This window comes from Rhinolophus sinicus, chromosome 15 (assembly GCF_057876585.1).
Source record: "Rhinolophus sinicus isolate RSI-liver-muscle chromosome 15, RSI-T2T, whole genome shotgun sequence".
Classification (NCBI taxonomy): domain Eukaryota; kingdom Metazoa; phylum Chordata; class Mammalia; order Chiroptera; family Rhinolophidae; genus Rhinolophus; species Rhinolophus sinicus.
In genome coordinates, this window is record NC_142515.1 from 116,600,654 (window position 1) to 116,617,173 (window position 16,520).

General features: G+C 37.4%; 1 protein-coding gene across 5 annotated transcripts in view; it reads right to left on the reverse strand.

Moving 5' to 3' along the window:
- GAB1 (GRB2 associated binding protein 1) overlaps positions 1-16,520 on the reverse strand; it is a 112,974-nt gene that overhangs the window by 9,023 nt on the left and 87,431 nt on the right. For 2 of the 5 annotated variants that reach the window (XM_019730771.3, XM_074338479.2), the window contains exons 3-8: positions 14,474-14,699; positions 14,030-14,110; positions 10,733-11,334; positions 9,225-9,310; positions 8,734-9,037; positions 174-263 (exon numbers count right to left, since the gene is read on the reverse strand). In XM_019730771.3, coding sequence (XP_019586330.1) covers positions 174-263; positions 8,734-9,037; positions 9,225-9,310; positions 10,733-11,334; positions 14,030-14,110; positions 14,474-14,699 — 1,389 coding nt within the window. The remainder of the gene's footprint in view (positions 1-173; positions 264-8,733; positions 9,038-9,224; positions 9,311-10,732; positions 11,335-14,029; positions 14,111-14,473; positions 14,700-16,520) is intronic. The other 3 variants (XM_019730772.3, XM_019730773.3, XM_019730774.3) reach the window with 3 other exon arrangements.

A 16,520-nucleotide genomic window follows, 5' to 3' on the forward strand; every position in this document is an offset into this window, starting at 1 on the left:
AAGTAGACTTATTGTATAGTATGGGAAGCATTCACTTTAGAAATAACATGCTGGGAAGCTTTTTTTTTTTTTACAATAGCAGTAGTACTTAAGGCTCTTCTTTATTTTTTAAAAAAAGCATCACAAAATAAATTCCCAAAGTCCCATCCAGCATGCGATGCTAAAGTACATACCCTTTCTTCTTGTAGCAAAGTCACCTATGGTTTGTGAATCAGTTCGCTCTAAACCATGGGGTTTGGGTCTTAAAATTTTGGGACTTTGACCTAATTGGTAAAAAGAAGACTCTCTTAATATAATGTTATTTTTTAATGGAATAATGGATTATGTAAAAAAAAAGAAAAAGAAAAAAAAAGGCAACAGAATCCTGAGCAGAAATGTTACATCTCAAAAGCATAAACAGTTTCTTTGTGGAAACTATTTGAATCTTGCTATGTATCATACATGCTCAGTACATTGGACAGGAGGAAGCTGCATGCAACAGTATAATAAGCAAAGTGTTATAAAAAACGGTAGGGTGTTAGTGGGATAACCGGCCTTGTTAGTTCTTATCTTTACTTGGAGGACGGAGGAAAAACACGTACCATGTTAGTTGTTCTTCTAACATGCCTTAGAAAACTGGGTCAAATAAAAAAATTTTTAATCCCTCATTCAGATCTCAAGTACATCTTTTCTTTGAAGTCTGGTGTCTCATAAGAAAGTACCAAGGCCCACCTCCTTCCTTAATATTACTTTCTTACTTTGGTGGAGGTATTGTAACAACCTTAATCTGACTGTTCCTTCACTTTCTGACCAAAACACTTCTAGAGAAGAAGGTGGATGCTACAGTGTTCACTCATCCAAGAGCAAACCCAAGACCCACATTTGTTTCCCCTGGATACTCAGGGCTGTCCGGTGACATCATTTTGCAAGGATGAGATGTCTAGATTTTGGAACTACTGATTGCCTAGCTTCCATGCAAGTACTGGAAAGCATAAATTCATTTGCCATCATTTTCTTTTCATTTAATCTCCGGCACATACAAATACTGCTGAAAAACCTTACGAAAAATACCAGGTGAACACCCAGAAGTTGGCCTCAGACTTTTTCCTACAGGAAGCCAGCATACCAACATCATTTGAATAAGGAATTTCAGCTACTCTATTCTCAGTGGCACCAAATTTTCTTTGTTCTTGCATTTACAAAACTGAGCTGACATCTAGTATTAGATGGCAAAATAAGAATCTGCTGATATCTAGCACTTTATCTCTTGGAATCTAAGTTTCTTAAAATGGGATTATCTCGATTACAAAACATGAAAATTCTCGAATTAATTTTCCAAGTTAGGCAATTAATACACTGAGTTAATTCAGAAATGAGGAAGGCCTACTTACACACATGAATGCTAAAATTTGGGGCCATGACCAAACCCTGTATATTGACCTACACTGGGGTCACCCGGAAGGGCACTCTTCTAAAACAAAGGAGGATGTCAGCTTCTTAAAACTCCCTCGGATAGTGTACTTCCCTTCAAAAAAAGAAGAGGCACAGGGTAGTAAGCTTTACCATAGAAAAGTACATTTATTTTAGAGATGAAAGCACCTCACTGAACAAATCCATCTTCTTCATTTTATGAGTGAAATATCCCTGGAGAACGAAAGAAGTGAAGTGACTTGCTCAGATAATAACATTAATCAGAGACGAAATGAAGGCTTCCTCTAGCCTTCTACTTGCTGGCGCCATGGGGGATTCTCTACCCCACTCTGCTGTACCTCTCGATCCGGCTGGTAAATTGAGCATCTTAGGAAATCAGTGTTTAGAGTTCAGTTTTGAACTCAGTTTGAGATCTTACATCTACCTGAATACCACATGAGTGATGTAATGGTTCATAATTAAAAATTGCTTTTAGAACTACTTTTGGTTTGTTGATGCTGATTCAGTCTGCCCTCTGTCCTCTTCCTTTTCTAAAAAGACCCACTTTCATTAGCTCTCAGCTTCTGCCTGGTTTTTCACTGTAGTTATCTACCAGTGGTCACTCTTTACATTTCTCAACTTTTCATCCTTGGTATCGTATCTATATTTATGGTTAAATAACCAAGGTCGTGTGACTGCTAAATCTACCTCGTTATAATCTAGTTCCATACTTCAGTTGTCTGACAGGTTTCTTCCAATTGTCCTTCTAGCCCTTGACCCTGAACTCATCATCCACCTCTCCCCCAAACCAATGTCATCACTCAAGTACTTTCAAGGATACTCCTTGGTTTTCTTAATAGAAGAATACTGTATTGAGTGAGATTTTTTTAAGTATGTTATAAAATTTACATGTATTTTCTACTCCATCCAAAGCTTAAGGTTGATTTTAGGATAAAAGTCGGAATGTGGAGATGTTGCACTGAATTTTACTGAGTCACTTAGGCATTTTGTTAGCTTTATTTTTTCATATCCTTCCAAACTCAATTCAATATTTATGTTCTAGACAGAAATAAAAGTCACACCCAAATGATAGCTGAATATTGCAGAAGAGGTGAGAATGAAAAAAAAGAAGTCCAAGGTATAAGTAGCTTGGTCTTAGCCTTGTCTTCTCTACTGACTGTAGGCAAATACTTGAATGTTTTTCAGATTGTTGAAGAAAAATGTAAAAATAAAGAGTAAGAAATAAGAATACTAGCGTAAGGGCCAAAATGAACCAACTCTAGAGATACACAAATTCTCAAATTCTGAGAGGAAACAGAAGAACTCATTTGAGCCTCAACTTTTAAATCCAAGGAAGTTATAACTGGGCTTTAGCTAGACTAGTTTTCAACAAAGAAAGCAATGTGTGTGTTTTTTTCATTTAGCAAACAACACTGATCCCTGGTGAAATTCCTACTGTGCTTTAACCTTTATGGGTTAAAACTATCTCACACAGGACTGTCAGTCTCTGGATCATGTGATCTGCTCCCTAATTTGGAGTACAGTTTGGTACATCTTAATCTCTGGTTCAGATCTTTCTCCAGACATCCTGATCTACACATCTACAAAACCACCCACATGGGTGTTCTACAGGCGTTCGTTCACACTACATGTTCAAAACGGAATTTATCCTCTTTGATTCACCACAAACCTGCTTTGTTTCCTATACTACAAGTTCCCATAGCAGATCTCTTAGGAGTCATTCTGGATTGCATTTTCTCTCTAATCTCCCTATATCAATTTTACTTTATATTTATAATGACAACATAGTAGCTTGTTTTCATTCGCCCAAGATAATAAAAAAATCTGCAAGTCTAAAAGGTCCTTCCTTCTTTCATTAATGTACACTTACCTGGTTTTTCTGGAAGTGATAAACTCACATTGCACGGCTAAAGGGTCTCCACCCACACTCCAAGTGCCCTCAAAAGTTCCAAAATCACTGTAAGCCCCGCATCGAGGGAGTAACTGAGAGCCAGGGAAAGAACTGTCCAATTGTCCTTCTAGCCCTTGACCCTGAACTCATCATCCACCTCTCCCCCAAACCAATGTCATCACTCAAGTACTTAGGCATGACTTTGCGGTCATGCCTAAACCAAGGCTTCAAGAACCCAGAATTTGGAAAACAGGGCAAAGCGCTCTCTGAGGAAGGTGTTGATTTTGTAGCATTTTACATTTAAAAATACAATTGTTTTCTACCACATCTTTACATCTTAGAATGAGCTTTTTAGGGGCCAACCTGATTCTATTATTGCCTGCATAAAAAACATTTAAGGATGTTCTCAAAATAAAGCCCAGACTCATTAGCTTGGATCATAACCCCCTCAGGGGCAGGTACCTGCAAGGCAATTGGCATTGGTTCCTCCACTCAGACTTCCCTGCCTCCTTCCCCATCTCCTTCCCTCCCTTCCACCCACGACTCTCAGACAGCCCCTTCTCCCCTCTTTCTGAAGGATCTGGGGATATTGTTTATTCTGACTAGAAGATCCTCTGCCATCTTCCCCTTCTCTACCATCATTTAATTGCCACTCACCCACTCAGACTTTCCTCAGGGGAGCTTAGCTAACAGTGCCAAGATCTTACCTCAACCACAACCCCTCCCATGTTAATTATGATAATAATGTGTTTACTTTTCTACCTCCTCCACTAAACGGTGGTGTAGTCACCTTTTCTTCCTTGTGTTTGGAGACCCAAGACCTACCAGAGGGGTATATGCTGTTAATTGGTAGGATTTAAATCTGTGCTGATGATCTGCAGTTCTCTTAAAGCTGGTGCTGTTTAATCTGATCAATGGCATAAGTTTTTGTCCTTTAAGAAGAAGAGCAACTAAACGTTGTCTCAAAAGTTGGTCATCCCAAATATGGTCAAGGCAGTCACACGAGGTCATTTCCAATAAGCAGATGCAATCCTGTTTTTTGAAAAGTCCGTATACTATGAAGTATTTTAATAGGTACTGTCTACACACATTCAACTCAAAGTAGAAAACTTATTTTCCATATACGGGTTTAACTTAGCCTAAATTATTTAGTTTTATTATGTTTTACAGATTATGCTACTATTTCCAGTAGGCATCTCAAAATTCAAGAAAGAAGGAAAATAATTCACAACATTATTATCCTCTGCTAATTTCAAAAACTCATCAAGGTAGCATACTGAAAAACTTTCACGCTTGTTTTAATGGTCTCACTGTATAAAGAAAAATATGATAATTATAATCATATTGGAAGGTCAAGAATATTTAGGGAAAAAAACTCGCATGCAAAGATTATGCTCTAAAAATGCATTCCATACTGACTTGCTTTAAACTGTAACACCAAACCAAAAATCTGACTTGAGGTTCAAACTTTAATATTCATTTATTAAAATCTAATTATATTTCCTGGTATCAATCATCCGTCTTCCAAACATTATAGTTTAAAAGCCATTTAAAGAAAACATGTTCATTTTTAATCACATTCAAAAACTTTAGAAGATCTCTGAAAAATGTTTAGAACAAATATATCCCTGTGCCCAAAAAAGACCCACCGAAGGAAGTGCCTCCCGACACGTCTTCTGGATGCTTTCTACACCGAAATAAAGACACAGAACTGAAGATACTTTCAACAAACTAATGTACAAAACACCAGAAGAAACCTCGAGCAGCCTTTTAAAAATCAATACAATAACTAATGGTCAGAACTGCTGCAGAAATCTGTGAATGGATAAAGCCAAACAAAACAAAAAGGAAAGACAGCATTTGAGGCTCAAACAGTTGCTACATCACGTTAGAAGGAGACTGGATGGGGGTAGGGGGACTTAGATAAGTCTGGTGGTTAAAGATGGTAGATTTATGTAGTGACTGACGTTAAGAGAAGGTATGATATGTATCTTATTGAAATATACCAAACTTCACAAAACTGCTTTTCCATGACAATATGAAAGTTTCAGTGAAAGCAAATCAAAACAGAACTTGTGCTGTATTTCTAATGACTCATCTGCTTTCCGAATATTTAATACAACACATGTATATTATGTTTTTCTGTTCTAGTAATAATATACACAAAACTTGGTGCAAAACAAATACTAACACGACAGAAATAGTACACGTGAAAACATAGCTACCGCAAGCTGGGTGATGGGAAAAGCATACGTGAAAACACATTAAATGTAAGTGTTTAGAATATCTATGTATTTCTGCAGCTTCAATTACTCATAAGTATTCAAAAAACTCATCTACTAACTAGAACAGCTGACATCTATAATTGGGGGTATAAACAAGACTAGAATGTCACTCATTTGTTGTAGACCCTTCCAAAGAAGACACTCCAGAAACTGGCTATATTGGAGGCTGAACTAGTTACACTGGGCTCTGAAACCACTCAAGCCATATTTGATAGAATTAGGTTTGCTTATAATGAAGTTTAGTTAATAAGAGATACCAGAATATTAGACTGAGTCACGTATCTGATGTCACAAAATTAGAAATTTAAAAGACTCATCTGATGATACGCATCATGAGAGAATTTCATTACCAAATAAGACACTTGTTTTGCAGTTTAAGTTTTTAAGGATAAAAACTCTGATCTCAGATTTAAATTTCGGTTTTAAAATGTGTTTTTTTTTTTTAATAGTTATAACTTTCTAAAGTGGTTGACAAAGTTTGCCTTGCCATATTAAATATTATTTCATGCCTCCTCTCTTATATCATATTTATTAAAAAAGTAGAACAGTACAAAGAAAAGCAAAAACTTTTTTTTCTTATTACTATGATTTTAGTAAACTCTTTACTGTTTTGCTAAATTCATTCTCCTTGATTTTGCCAAAAATTATGTGGGTATTTTATTCTGGGTGCTTTCTCCGTTCATTTTGTATCTAAGAAAAGATACCAAATAAATAATCCAGACAATGACTCAGGACTCTGTCTCAACAGTTCAGTTAATTTGTAAAAGACTGAATATAATCTCCAGAAGCCAGGAAACTATGTTGTTCTGTTTTATTGTAAAGTCACTTTCAGGTGGTTAGAGGACTAGGACAATTAATCTCTCATCTACTAGAATATATAGTACTTTCCCTATACACAGGGAGGTGTAATTATATATAATGTATATGATATATAATGTATATATCATATATAGTATATGTCATATTATTATGATATATACATATTATAATATGGGGTCAGACCTAGATGGCACCAGAGGCATATCATTATGATCTTTAAACTTTTATAACATAAATAGGGAATCTTTTCTGAGCGTGCTTACTACATAGAATCATTAACTGAAAAATACTGGGGATTTTCAAACGGCCTGAGAGGAGGAAGGAAAGGGGAGGAGAACAGAGCAGCTAGGACTCAGAGCCCGTACGCTTACCCAAAATATACAACCTCCATGTTTATGGGAGACCTCAAGATATAAAACTGTTAAATTTAGGGTTAAAAAGTGGAGATCTGCTGCTAAATGCACTAATTACAGGGAAATAAGAACCAACTTAGCACTAAAATGAATATTTCAATATTTCAAAGGCTTTATGACACTTGCATCTTAATCCTTCAGCAATGTGTGAACTCAATTATAAATCTATCCATGCCCAAACATACGTTCGCATATTGTATGTAAAGAAGAAAATGACTAATAATGTCTAAATAGATTTAAAGACTAATGAGGACAAAGAGTAACAGACAGAAAAGGTACCAAATGAAAAGCTGGTGATGCTCATAGCCTTTCTGGGACAACCATCCTGATTATGGCCCTGCTGCTGGGGCCGTCTGGTGGACGGGGATGTCACACATGACTCTCTTTCCAGTTGTTGGACCAAAGGTGGGCACTTGACCCAACAGCAGCCAATCTATGGGCTGGCCAACGATCTATCATGTGGCCTGGTGTGAAAAGACCAATGAGACCAATCAAATTCTCTCTGAGCAACTGAAGTGAGTAAAGAGTGAGCAAGACAATTAATTAACAGATGTGGAGGCTGCACGGGCACGTCAAAGGAGCCACGTAAAAAAGGCCAAAGCTCTGGGAAAGTGGAAGCCATGTAAAGGAGACGATGCAGAGTAGAAGGAAACAAAAAGAATGTCAGAGAGAAAACAAAGCAGACACAGACTTCCCAGAGGACAGACATGCCGAAAGCAGGACAAAGGGACAGTTCCCTAGGAGTGCTTCAGTTCCCAATCGCTTTCTCATATCCTTACTTAAAAGCAAAATGAAACAAAACTCATTTTCTTAAGATACTCTGAGTGAATCTGTCACTATTCCCCACAACTGGAACTTAATTAGAATTAGTATTAATGATCTAAGCTCAGGTTAATGAGAAATATACACAAACATTACATGCTCTTAAAAAGCTACAAACCACACATGAGACTTTTTCAAACGTGCTGAGTACCCTAGAAATTGTGCGACTCATCACACAGCTAATATATTAACTTATTTGGTTGTCAAGATTAAATCACACTGACAGCATGCTGCAAGACACTGGGTTTTAACCACTCAAACCCAGATTTTGTAAAACTTGTGTATATATTATCAATTTGGCTGAGAAGTTTCTTTTACACCGATTTCTTAACAAATCATGCCACCTTAGAATTTAACGTTACTTATGCAGGCCAGTATGAAAGAACAGACAAGAAGCATTTATTTACACCCCAGCAAAGGAAGAATAATTTTAAAGAATTTGTTACACGGACAGAATTGAAAGATTATACAAGCAACCTCACTGTTCTTAAAGAATTATGTCAGGTGCAGTAAATATCTCAAATCTGCCTCGTAGTACACACTCTGGAGAAGAGGTCACAACATAGCAGCCAAAGACCACATTTAGGTTGTAGATGTGTTTGGTTTCGTCTGCAATGTTTGTTTTTTAAAATAATTAAATTAGCTGATGGAACTTAAAAATCCATAGACAATACGCATAAAATCTGAAATTTCTGGCATCTCTTGGTACATCAGAAGCTTTGCCTGTCGGGTCCACAGTATTTTCACAAGTCAGCCCTGGCAGGGAGCAGGGAGTCAGCCCATCTAGACAGGGCAACGGCATTCCCATTTCTCCTCATTCTCTTCTGTTCCGTGCCAATCCCTGGGAGTATTTTAGTTTGTAACCTCTGCTCTAGAGATAGGAGACTTAAAACTCTCAGCTGGGTATCAACACACGATATAGTAATTATTAATGTATCAATAGCAATACCACTTAAACAAGTTAACAACTAACACAATATGAAATACTTCAGAAATCCGAAACAGTCCCCATTCTGTTTTGGATTTCATGACAGTTGAAAGGCAGGTCCAAACTGGAGACCCCGACCCTCTTCCTGTGCTGGGCTCTCCTTACCTTTTCTGTCCGGCTTGAGGTTCCTGTCCACGGGGGGTGGTTCACAGTCTGCAACAGGAACTGGTCTTCTGGGAGGGGTTTTGGGGCTGGACCTGAAGCCCATATGAGCAGGAGGAGGAACTTGCATTCCAAATGAAGAGAAATCAAATGTCCCTGGAGTCATCGGCACATAATTGGCTTCCTGAATTGGTTCCGTAAAACTGCTGGAATGTTTTCGAGGTGGAGAGTTGGGATTCATTGGGACGTAATTTTCATCCAGTTCTTCACTTGATACACTTCCTACTGTCAATACATTTTTGATTTTCTAAAACACACATACATTTCTTTTAATAAACAAAAACTACTGTCAAACAGGAAAACACAATTGCAAGTCACACCTATTCACATGGATCTGAGGGGGCTTTTATTTCATGATCTCATTTAGTCTCAGGGAACTAAGTGTGAGATTTTGACAAGGAAACACACTCAATGCCAAGGTCGAGTATACTTACAAAGTGGTTATGGAAGCCTTCAAGTGAACTAGATCTATCACTTGGAAATGTTCGTGGAATATCATAGCAGTCTTGAGAACTAGCATCTAAAATAAAGAACAAACTATCAACATTTCTTCCCACCTTTGCCATTTCTCAGGGTAATCAGGAAGGACCTATTGTCTCTGTCTCTCTTTAAATACACACACATGCAGTTACGTATGCACACACAGGTTTTAAAAAGGATGCTCACAGAATAATATCCTGAACTGGCACATTACGCCACTAGAAAATGCAGATACTCGCTCCTAGGCTAACCAGTATCAATATATGTTACGACAATGAATGAATGTCTAAGCCTGAGATGAGACAGGTTATCTGAAAATGGAGGAAAGATATACGTCTATTTTCTCATCTTTTGTACCACCTTGGGCCTAACTTATAATTCACTAACTTATTACCAGATTATACAAACACTTCAAGAAAGGAGTTACAAATTGATATTGAATGGCTAATTGATTAATGCTATCAGGACATCCATAATGCACTAAATCTTTATGTTCTTTAAGACAGCTGGAAAATTCTACCACAATACACAGAAACGCTAGGGTATGTGCATTTTACACTTTGGTTTTCTATTTTTAGGACTTTTAGAATCTCAGAGTATAACCCAGACGCAATTTTTCTCCTCTCAAGGTCTGTAAGTTTCGTCAGGCTCTAGGAGACGGTGTAGGAGTAAGTGAAGTGGTTAGGAATATGGGGAGAGAAGACACAGAGCTTTAAAAGTAAATAACACCAAAAACCCAAAAGAATGGCTTGAGTGGAAGTGACTGTCACCCGTTAGACACAACATACAAGTTGTTTATCTAGGAAGGAAGGAAATGGAGCCCAATAGATGTGACAAAGAAGCTGCCATAATGGCACACAAATACAGGAAAGGGTATGACTCGGAGAGGCTTTGGCTGGCCCCTTTCCTGCTTCTCTGACCCATCAGCGTCTACCTACCCAGGATACATAGAAAATGGGAGAGGGGGGTGCACACCTCCTGAGGCAGCACAGGATTACTAAGGCCATATCGTGTTTCCCCAAAAATAAGACACACAAACATAACAAACATAACATAACATAACATAACATAACATAACATAACATAACATAACACCAGGTCTTATATAATATAAGACCGGGTCTTATATTAATTTTTGTTCTAAAAGACGCATTAGAGCTGATGGTCCAGCTAGGTCTTCTTATTTTCGGGGAAACACGGTACTTCCTCAGGGATGAAAACCTCCAATTCTTTCTCCCTTCCAGCAGAACACACATATAGGCACACACATGTCGCATGCACAAACACCCTGCCAGGAATCTACTGAGACTATGACATCTTTGCTCCATGAGTGGGTAACTGCAGGGCTGAAGAAACAAAGGACAATCATTTAACATCATCCTCTGCGTAAAAGAACAAATATTCAGAAAGAGAGATTTTCTATCATGAACTTCTAATAGAGTAGAAGCCAACTAGAGCTGACCTTTCCGCAGTTTGTTTAAATCCACAGTGGAAATGGTATTGCTGCGTGACGGCGGCATTCCTGCGGTGGGGATACAGTAACTGCTGTCAGTGTCTGAGGCCGTGCGTGTGATGCTACACGTTTCCACAGGAGAACGGTCATGAGGCGGGTGTGGTTTCGGTGGCCGTGGTGGCGGAATATCTGGAATAGTGTCTAGCTTTGATGTCTGTCCCAAGGTTCCTTCTGGAAATGTTCGTGGAATCTGGTAAGTATTACCAGGTGCTGGAGGAATGTCATAACTAACAGATACATGCCTCATCTGAGTCTCTACACTCGATGTCCCAGACGGGGTATTAAAAACATAGAGCTCTCCATCTGCTTCGGTGCTTGACGGAGACGCCTTTGGTAAAACATCGTGGGAATAACTCCTGGGTAGGTTGTAAAGGCTGGAGTCGACAGAAACAGACACAGCACGAGACGGTGGAGAGTCATACATCATTTGCTGCTGGAAGAAGCCATTTACTCCGTGTTTGCTCTGGGAGGAAGCAGGATTTTTATGAGAAGGGACATTATCATTGCAGTCTGTGTCCGAAGAGGTGGATTTTGTAGAATCCGCATGTGTTCTAAATGAAAATTGTTAATGACAGAAAATAAAAATAGTGAAGACATAAAACTACATTTTAATACATGTATCTATAGCTTAGCAATAAAAATCCATCGTTTTTTCATGAGGTTTTTTTGTGTGTGTGATCCATAAGATTCAAAGCACCAACATCCCTCATTTTTATGATTATACGCCAGACAAGAAAACCGCCACCACAAAACCACCAAAAGCACTTTCCATAATTCCTGTCCTGGACCTACCCACACCCCCAACTCCACCTATTAAATCCACACATAAAACCACAAGCCCTGAAGTACTGAAATTAGAAAGGAACAAAACTTGGAGAAAGGTAAATGATTAAGGCATAGAAGAAACAAGGAAAAGCATTTCCTCTGAAGAGCATGCAAAAACTTCGTGCCAATATGGTTTATCAAGGTGATCCACTGTTCTTTAGCTTATCTGGGACAGATTTGTTTTCTGGTAAAACTAAAAGTCTAATGATTACCTGGTATTGAATAAATTCAATGTGATCTATGAAGAAGTGACGACTTGAAAGGTTTTGTGTATCTTCCTTTCTACTAATTTTCTTTAACAAGCATTTAGCCAATATGGTAAAGAGAATCAAAATACAAGCCAGAGAGTTATCCAATTCTAAACAATACTTAACCTTGAGGAATCTCATTAGAGTACATTGTATGCTTTGGGTACACTTTCAGTCTCTGTAGTTGGTGGTATCACAAAATTTGGGTGCAAGCCAAAAAGAAGCTAACACTAACAAGCATCCTTACACTTCCTTAATGTTAAACAAGACGCCTTAACTACCTCTTTGTCCAAAGTCCTATAGGAACTTAATAATGAAAAAAATAACTTGTGATAGTTTTTTTAAGGGCTTAACCTCGCTGATTTCTTAGTAACAGCCACAGTACATTGAATTTATTCATTGGAACTCTCCCTCTCTAGAATCAGAGAGCCTATATAGCGATATCCCGATTTTCCTTCTGCAGTAATTATTCCCTTATTTCGTTGACTGGCTCCTTCACTCTCATTCTCACTGATCCTTTCCCTCAAGGTACTGTTATGCAAATTACTAAAGATAGTCTCCTTTTCTCTTACCAACTAGGTGTAATTCAAATCCTACTCTTCTCCCCAGTGGAACAATTTCCAACACATCTACACAGATTCTAAAATTTTCACGCCATTTAATTCTAACATGTGAGTAATAGGATGCTAGAAATACAATGAGGAATAAACTCTCTGCTCTAGACTAGCTTACATTTTAGTGGAGAATGAATAAAAATATCAATGTATTTCTGATTAGGTGATAAAACAGATATGGAGGCACAACCCCAATGTTATGAAAATCCAGAGGCATTTAATCCAGCCTGGGAGTTTGGGGGAATGTTTCCTAGCGAAACACATGTTGGAGCCGAGGCTTGCAGAATGAACAAGAGGGTGCAAGGCAAATCTCATATCTTGCCTCCATCTAGAAACACTTAATGCTTGCATGTTTTGACTTCTTCACAAGCTTTACCTGTAAACTCAGAAGGTAACTGTATCTGAGGGGGCTATAACTTATGTAATTCGTTTGTACCTCTGTAGCACCTAGCAAAATAGTGGGCACATCATAAATATTTATTTGTCACTTTTGCAAAAAAAATAGATACAAAATATATCTAAGCATAATTTCTACTACAACAGGAAAATTGTGATACTAGTGAGGTCAATGAAAGACACTATATAAAAAGAACATGTGCTGAAAACTGTCACTTAGCTGTTGGCTTTTAAAAAGTTGATACTAAAAAATAATTGTGAATCTCCATAAAATAAAATCTCAGTTAGTAGCATAGGTAACAATGTTGCGAGTGTATAATTTTAAATACTCACAGCAAACAAGCAAAATCAAGTTAGAATTTGGTATTATTAACTAGTGTTGATTTACAAAAATTTTTTTTGCCCTTACAGGTAAAATCCCATTATAACAAATATATAGAGATCTATCTTTGGAATGTTTGTGAGCTATTTCTATTATCTCTGGGAATGGTTCTCAGAAACTAATCTGTGGATCTTAACAAATTCTATGTAAATTTTTTTAACACGTGCTTTGTATGTTCCTAGTGCAGTAACAGCCACTTTCTGGATGAAAATATATTTGTTATAAAAATAATATTTAATATCTAATAACCCTGTTTGAAAAATATCTTTCATATCTATTTATGCAATTCACCCCCACACATTTATACAGCAAATCAAGATAACAAATATGCCAAATATCACTAGTTGTCACAGCTGTGACAGCTAGAGACAGGCCTTCAGGTAAGTTTCTGATTTCAATTCTCACCATTACCTCAAACCTTCCAATTACTCAGTATCAAATTAAAATATCTTACAGCTTAGAAGAAGAGAGGGGTCTTCAAGCAGGGATGGAGATGACAGTAAAACCAAGGATTTGGGAAAGGCTTTCTGATACCTCTGGTCAAGCACTGAAATCCATATACTTCTCTTTCTACTTAAAAATTTATAGTCAAGGCTTGGTATGAACTCTGCTTAATTGGTAGATGTGAAAATTCGAAAGTTTCATAGCTTTGAGCAATATATTTGATTTCATCAAATTTCACTAAAGCCCAATTGGTATTTTCCATAGAATTTGCTATATTGGGATTTCACCTGTATGATTAATTTCTCACACAGATCCAAAGCAACCACAACACACTCACTGCAATGGAATCGTTTTGCTTTCAAAATCTTCTAGCAGTAGGTATTCCTCTCCTTCTTCAGAAACAAAAGATGACCCTTGGCTGGTTTACAATCACATAAGAAATGGAGCAAGATCACCATTTATAAATCAGTGAAATCTGTTAAGCAAGTAATATTGTGAGTCTGTAACAAAGACTATGCAACAGGAGACAGGTTTCCAAAAGAGCCTTTTACTACAAGTGTTCTTTGCCAAAGATGCTAGAGAATGTGTTTCTTCAATCAAATCTCCTGAATATCAGAAATCAGGAGTGGAGAAATATAAACCTGAAATATAAGCCTATATAGCTGATTTCTTTAGAGCCTTCAAATCCAGGTTTAAAAAGTTTCAAGGTAAGATTTCTAAATGTACACACATACACATACATACACACGCGCGCGCGCGTGCGCACGCATATGTGGTTTACCTGGTAGGTTCAGGCTTCTTGCTTTGACAGTTGATGAGCAAGAGGTAGTCTTGAGGATCCTCCTGGATGCCAAGAGTTTCCAGATGTGGTGGAAGGTTAATTAGCTGGTATGGAGGAGGTGGAGCTGCAGAGGACGACTCCACCTGGGTGGATGGTGGTGCTGTATTTACAGCTAAAGGTAAATCTGCTGGTGCTTGTAAGGAGTTGCCAGGGGGCTTCACAGGATCTGCAACACCAAAGTACAACGATCATTCTCTGTCCTATTTTAAGAATTTTTTCTTAAACAAAGCGACTTGAAAATTTGGAAATAAGTTGTTTAAACACAGGAAAACAGGGTAAATCATGACCATGGCAGTTAAAACAAATACAACCTAAATGGCAACATTTATACAGGAAATAATTGGTTCTTGTCAGAGGGATCTGAAGAGTAGGGCCCTTTTTTCCAGAGGCTTTAAAAATGCCATGGTTAACCTTGCCTTGAACAGTCTTCAGTTTTGAGGCTCCTGGGAAGGAAGTTGTTCTACAAATCTTAGCACAAGAGGCAGATTTTTTTCCATGATAATACAGTACCTTCTAAGCTAAGCCAACCTTCCCAGGAGACCCATGTTATTACGTAGCCCTACAGGCCGTGATGCTAATACCAGGGTCAGCTCTTCACCCCATCTTTAGTCTGCTGTTCATTCTTTCTACTCCTTAGCAGACTAGGGTAAAATATTTCTAATTCCAGGATTCAAATTCAGGGAAAGAGCGTTACTTTAAGGCATCACCTCTTCCCCCAGCTCATAGTCTAGTTTCATTTACCATTAATTAGATTTCTGAAGTATTTTCATGCAAAAGGGGTCAGCAAGTAAAGAAGTAGTTTATTAAGCATTAAACTATGTTCTGAGAAGACATGAAAATAGCTAAATGTATAGAATGAAGTATTTTGAAATGAGTTGAAAACCTTAAAATGAAATCCCACTGTAATTATTGACACAACCAAGTACATTTTTAACAAATGAAAAATTCTGTTGGTCTGGTTAGGAACACAAGGCTATAAACCCAGAAAAAGGTAAATTCCCATATATGAATAAACAAATTTGTTTATTATCTATTTATATTAGAACATATTAATTCTATTTTAATATATTCATTTTCTATTCATTATATTAATATGTTTTACCAAGTAAAACAAAATGCAGGACATTTGGCCTATTAATTCACCAGGAAATACTGTCAGCTCTCTCTCCTCTAGATACTATAGAATAAGTCAGCATGCTTTTGATCATATATTTATGCATTCAACTTCAATATTCATCTATGTACCAGAGCAAACTTTACGTAGCTCATGTTATAACGTTTCCCTAGACACAGAAACTCATATCCTAATTGTAAAGCTTGAATGACACATAGCATGGGTCAACATAACAGTTTATTTTTAATTGTGGATCCCTAAAACGAACAAAAAGGATCAGAACTATGCTTCAAAGTGCCTTACATGTGGTAGAGCTCAAAAGTGTTTCATTCACTCAGCAGAAACTCACTTAGTACTCTACCTACTTAAGTTGAGATTAAAGCAAGGGGCACTCCCAAATCCCCAAGACCCATTCATCTGCATGTGCAGTTTGCAATTTTCTCCTCAAGAAATTTGTGAGCCCTAACATTTGTTAATTAAGTTTGAAAACTTCTTTTGGTTGGGGAATTTGGCCTGAGTAAACAGAAGCTGAGCTAATTTCTAACATTTATCTTGGTTATGCTGCATGCAATGTGAAGTCTTCATACAGGCTCATCTAACAAAATCTAACACTTTATGCCAGGAGTTAATTCTTTCTTATTTATGAAAGGCAAGAATAGAAAATGGTTGGAATAAAAAAATAAAATTTTGGACGTTTATACGACATAATGACATAATTTCAGTGGGAACCCATAAATACTTCATCATGTCTAATAGATGTTGATTATCAATAGCATATATAACAAACCCTATAAAAAGTTTTACTGTTTTGATTCAGTTGCAAATATAGAGATTTATTTAAGGGGATTTAAAATGCCACAGATTCGTCAGTGA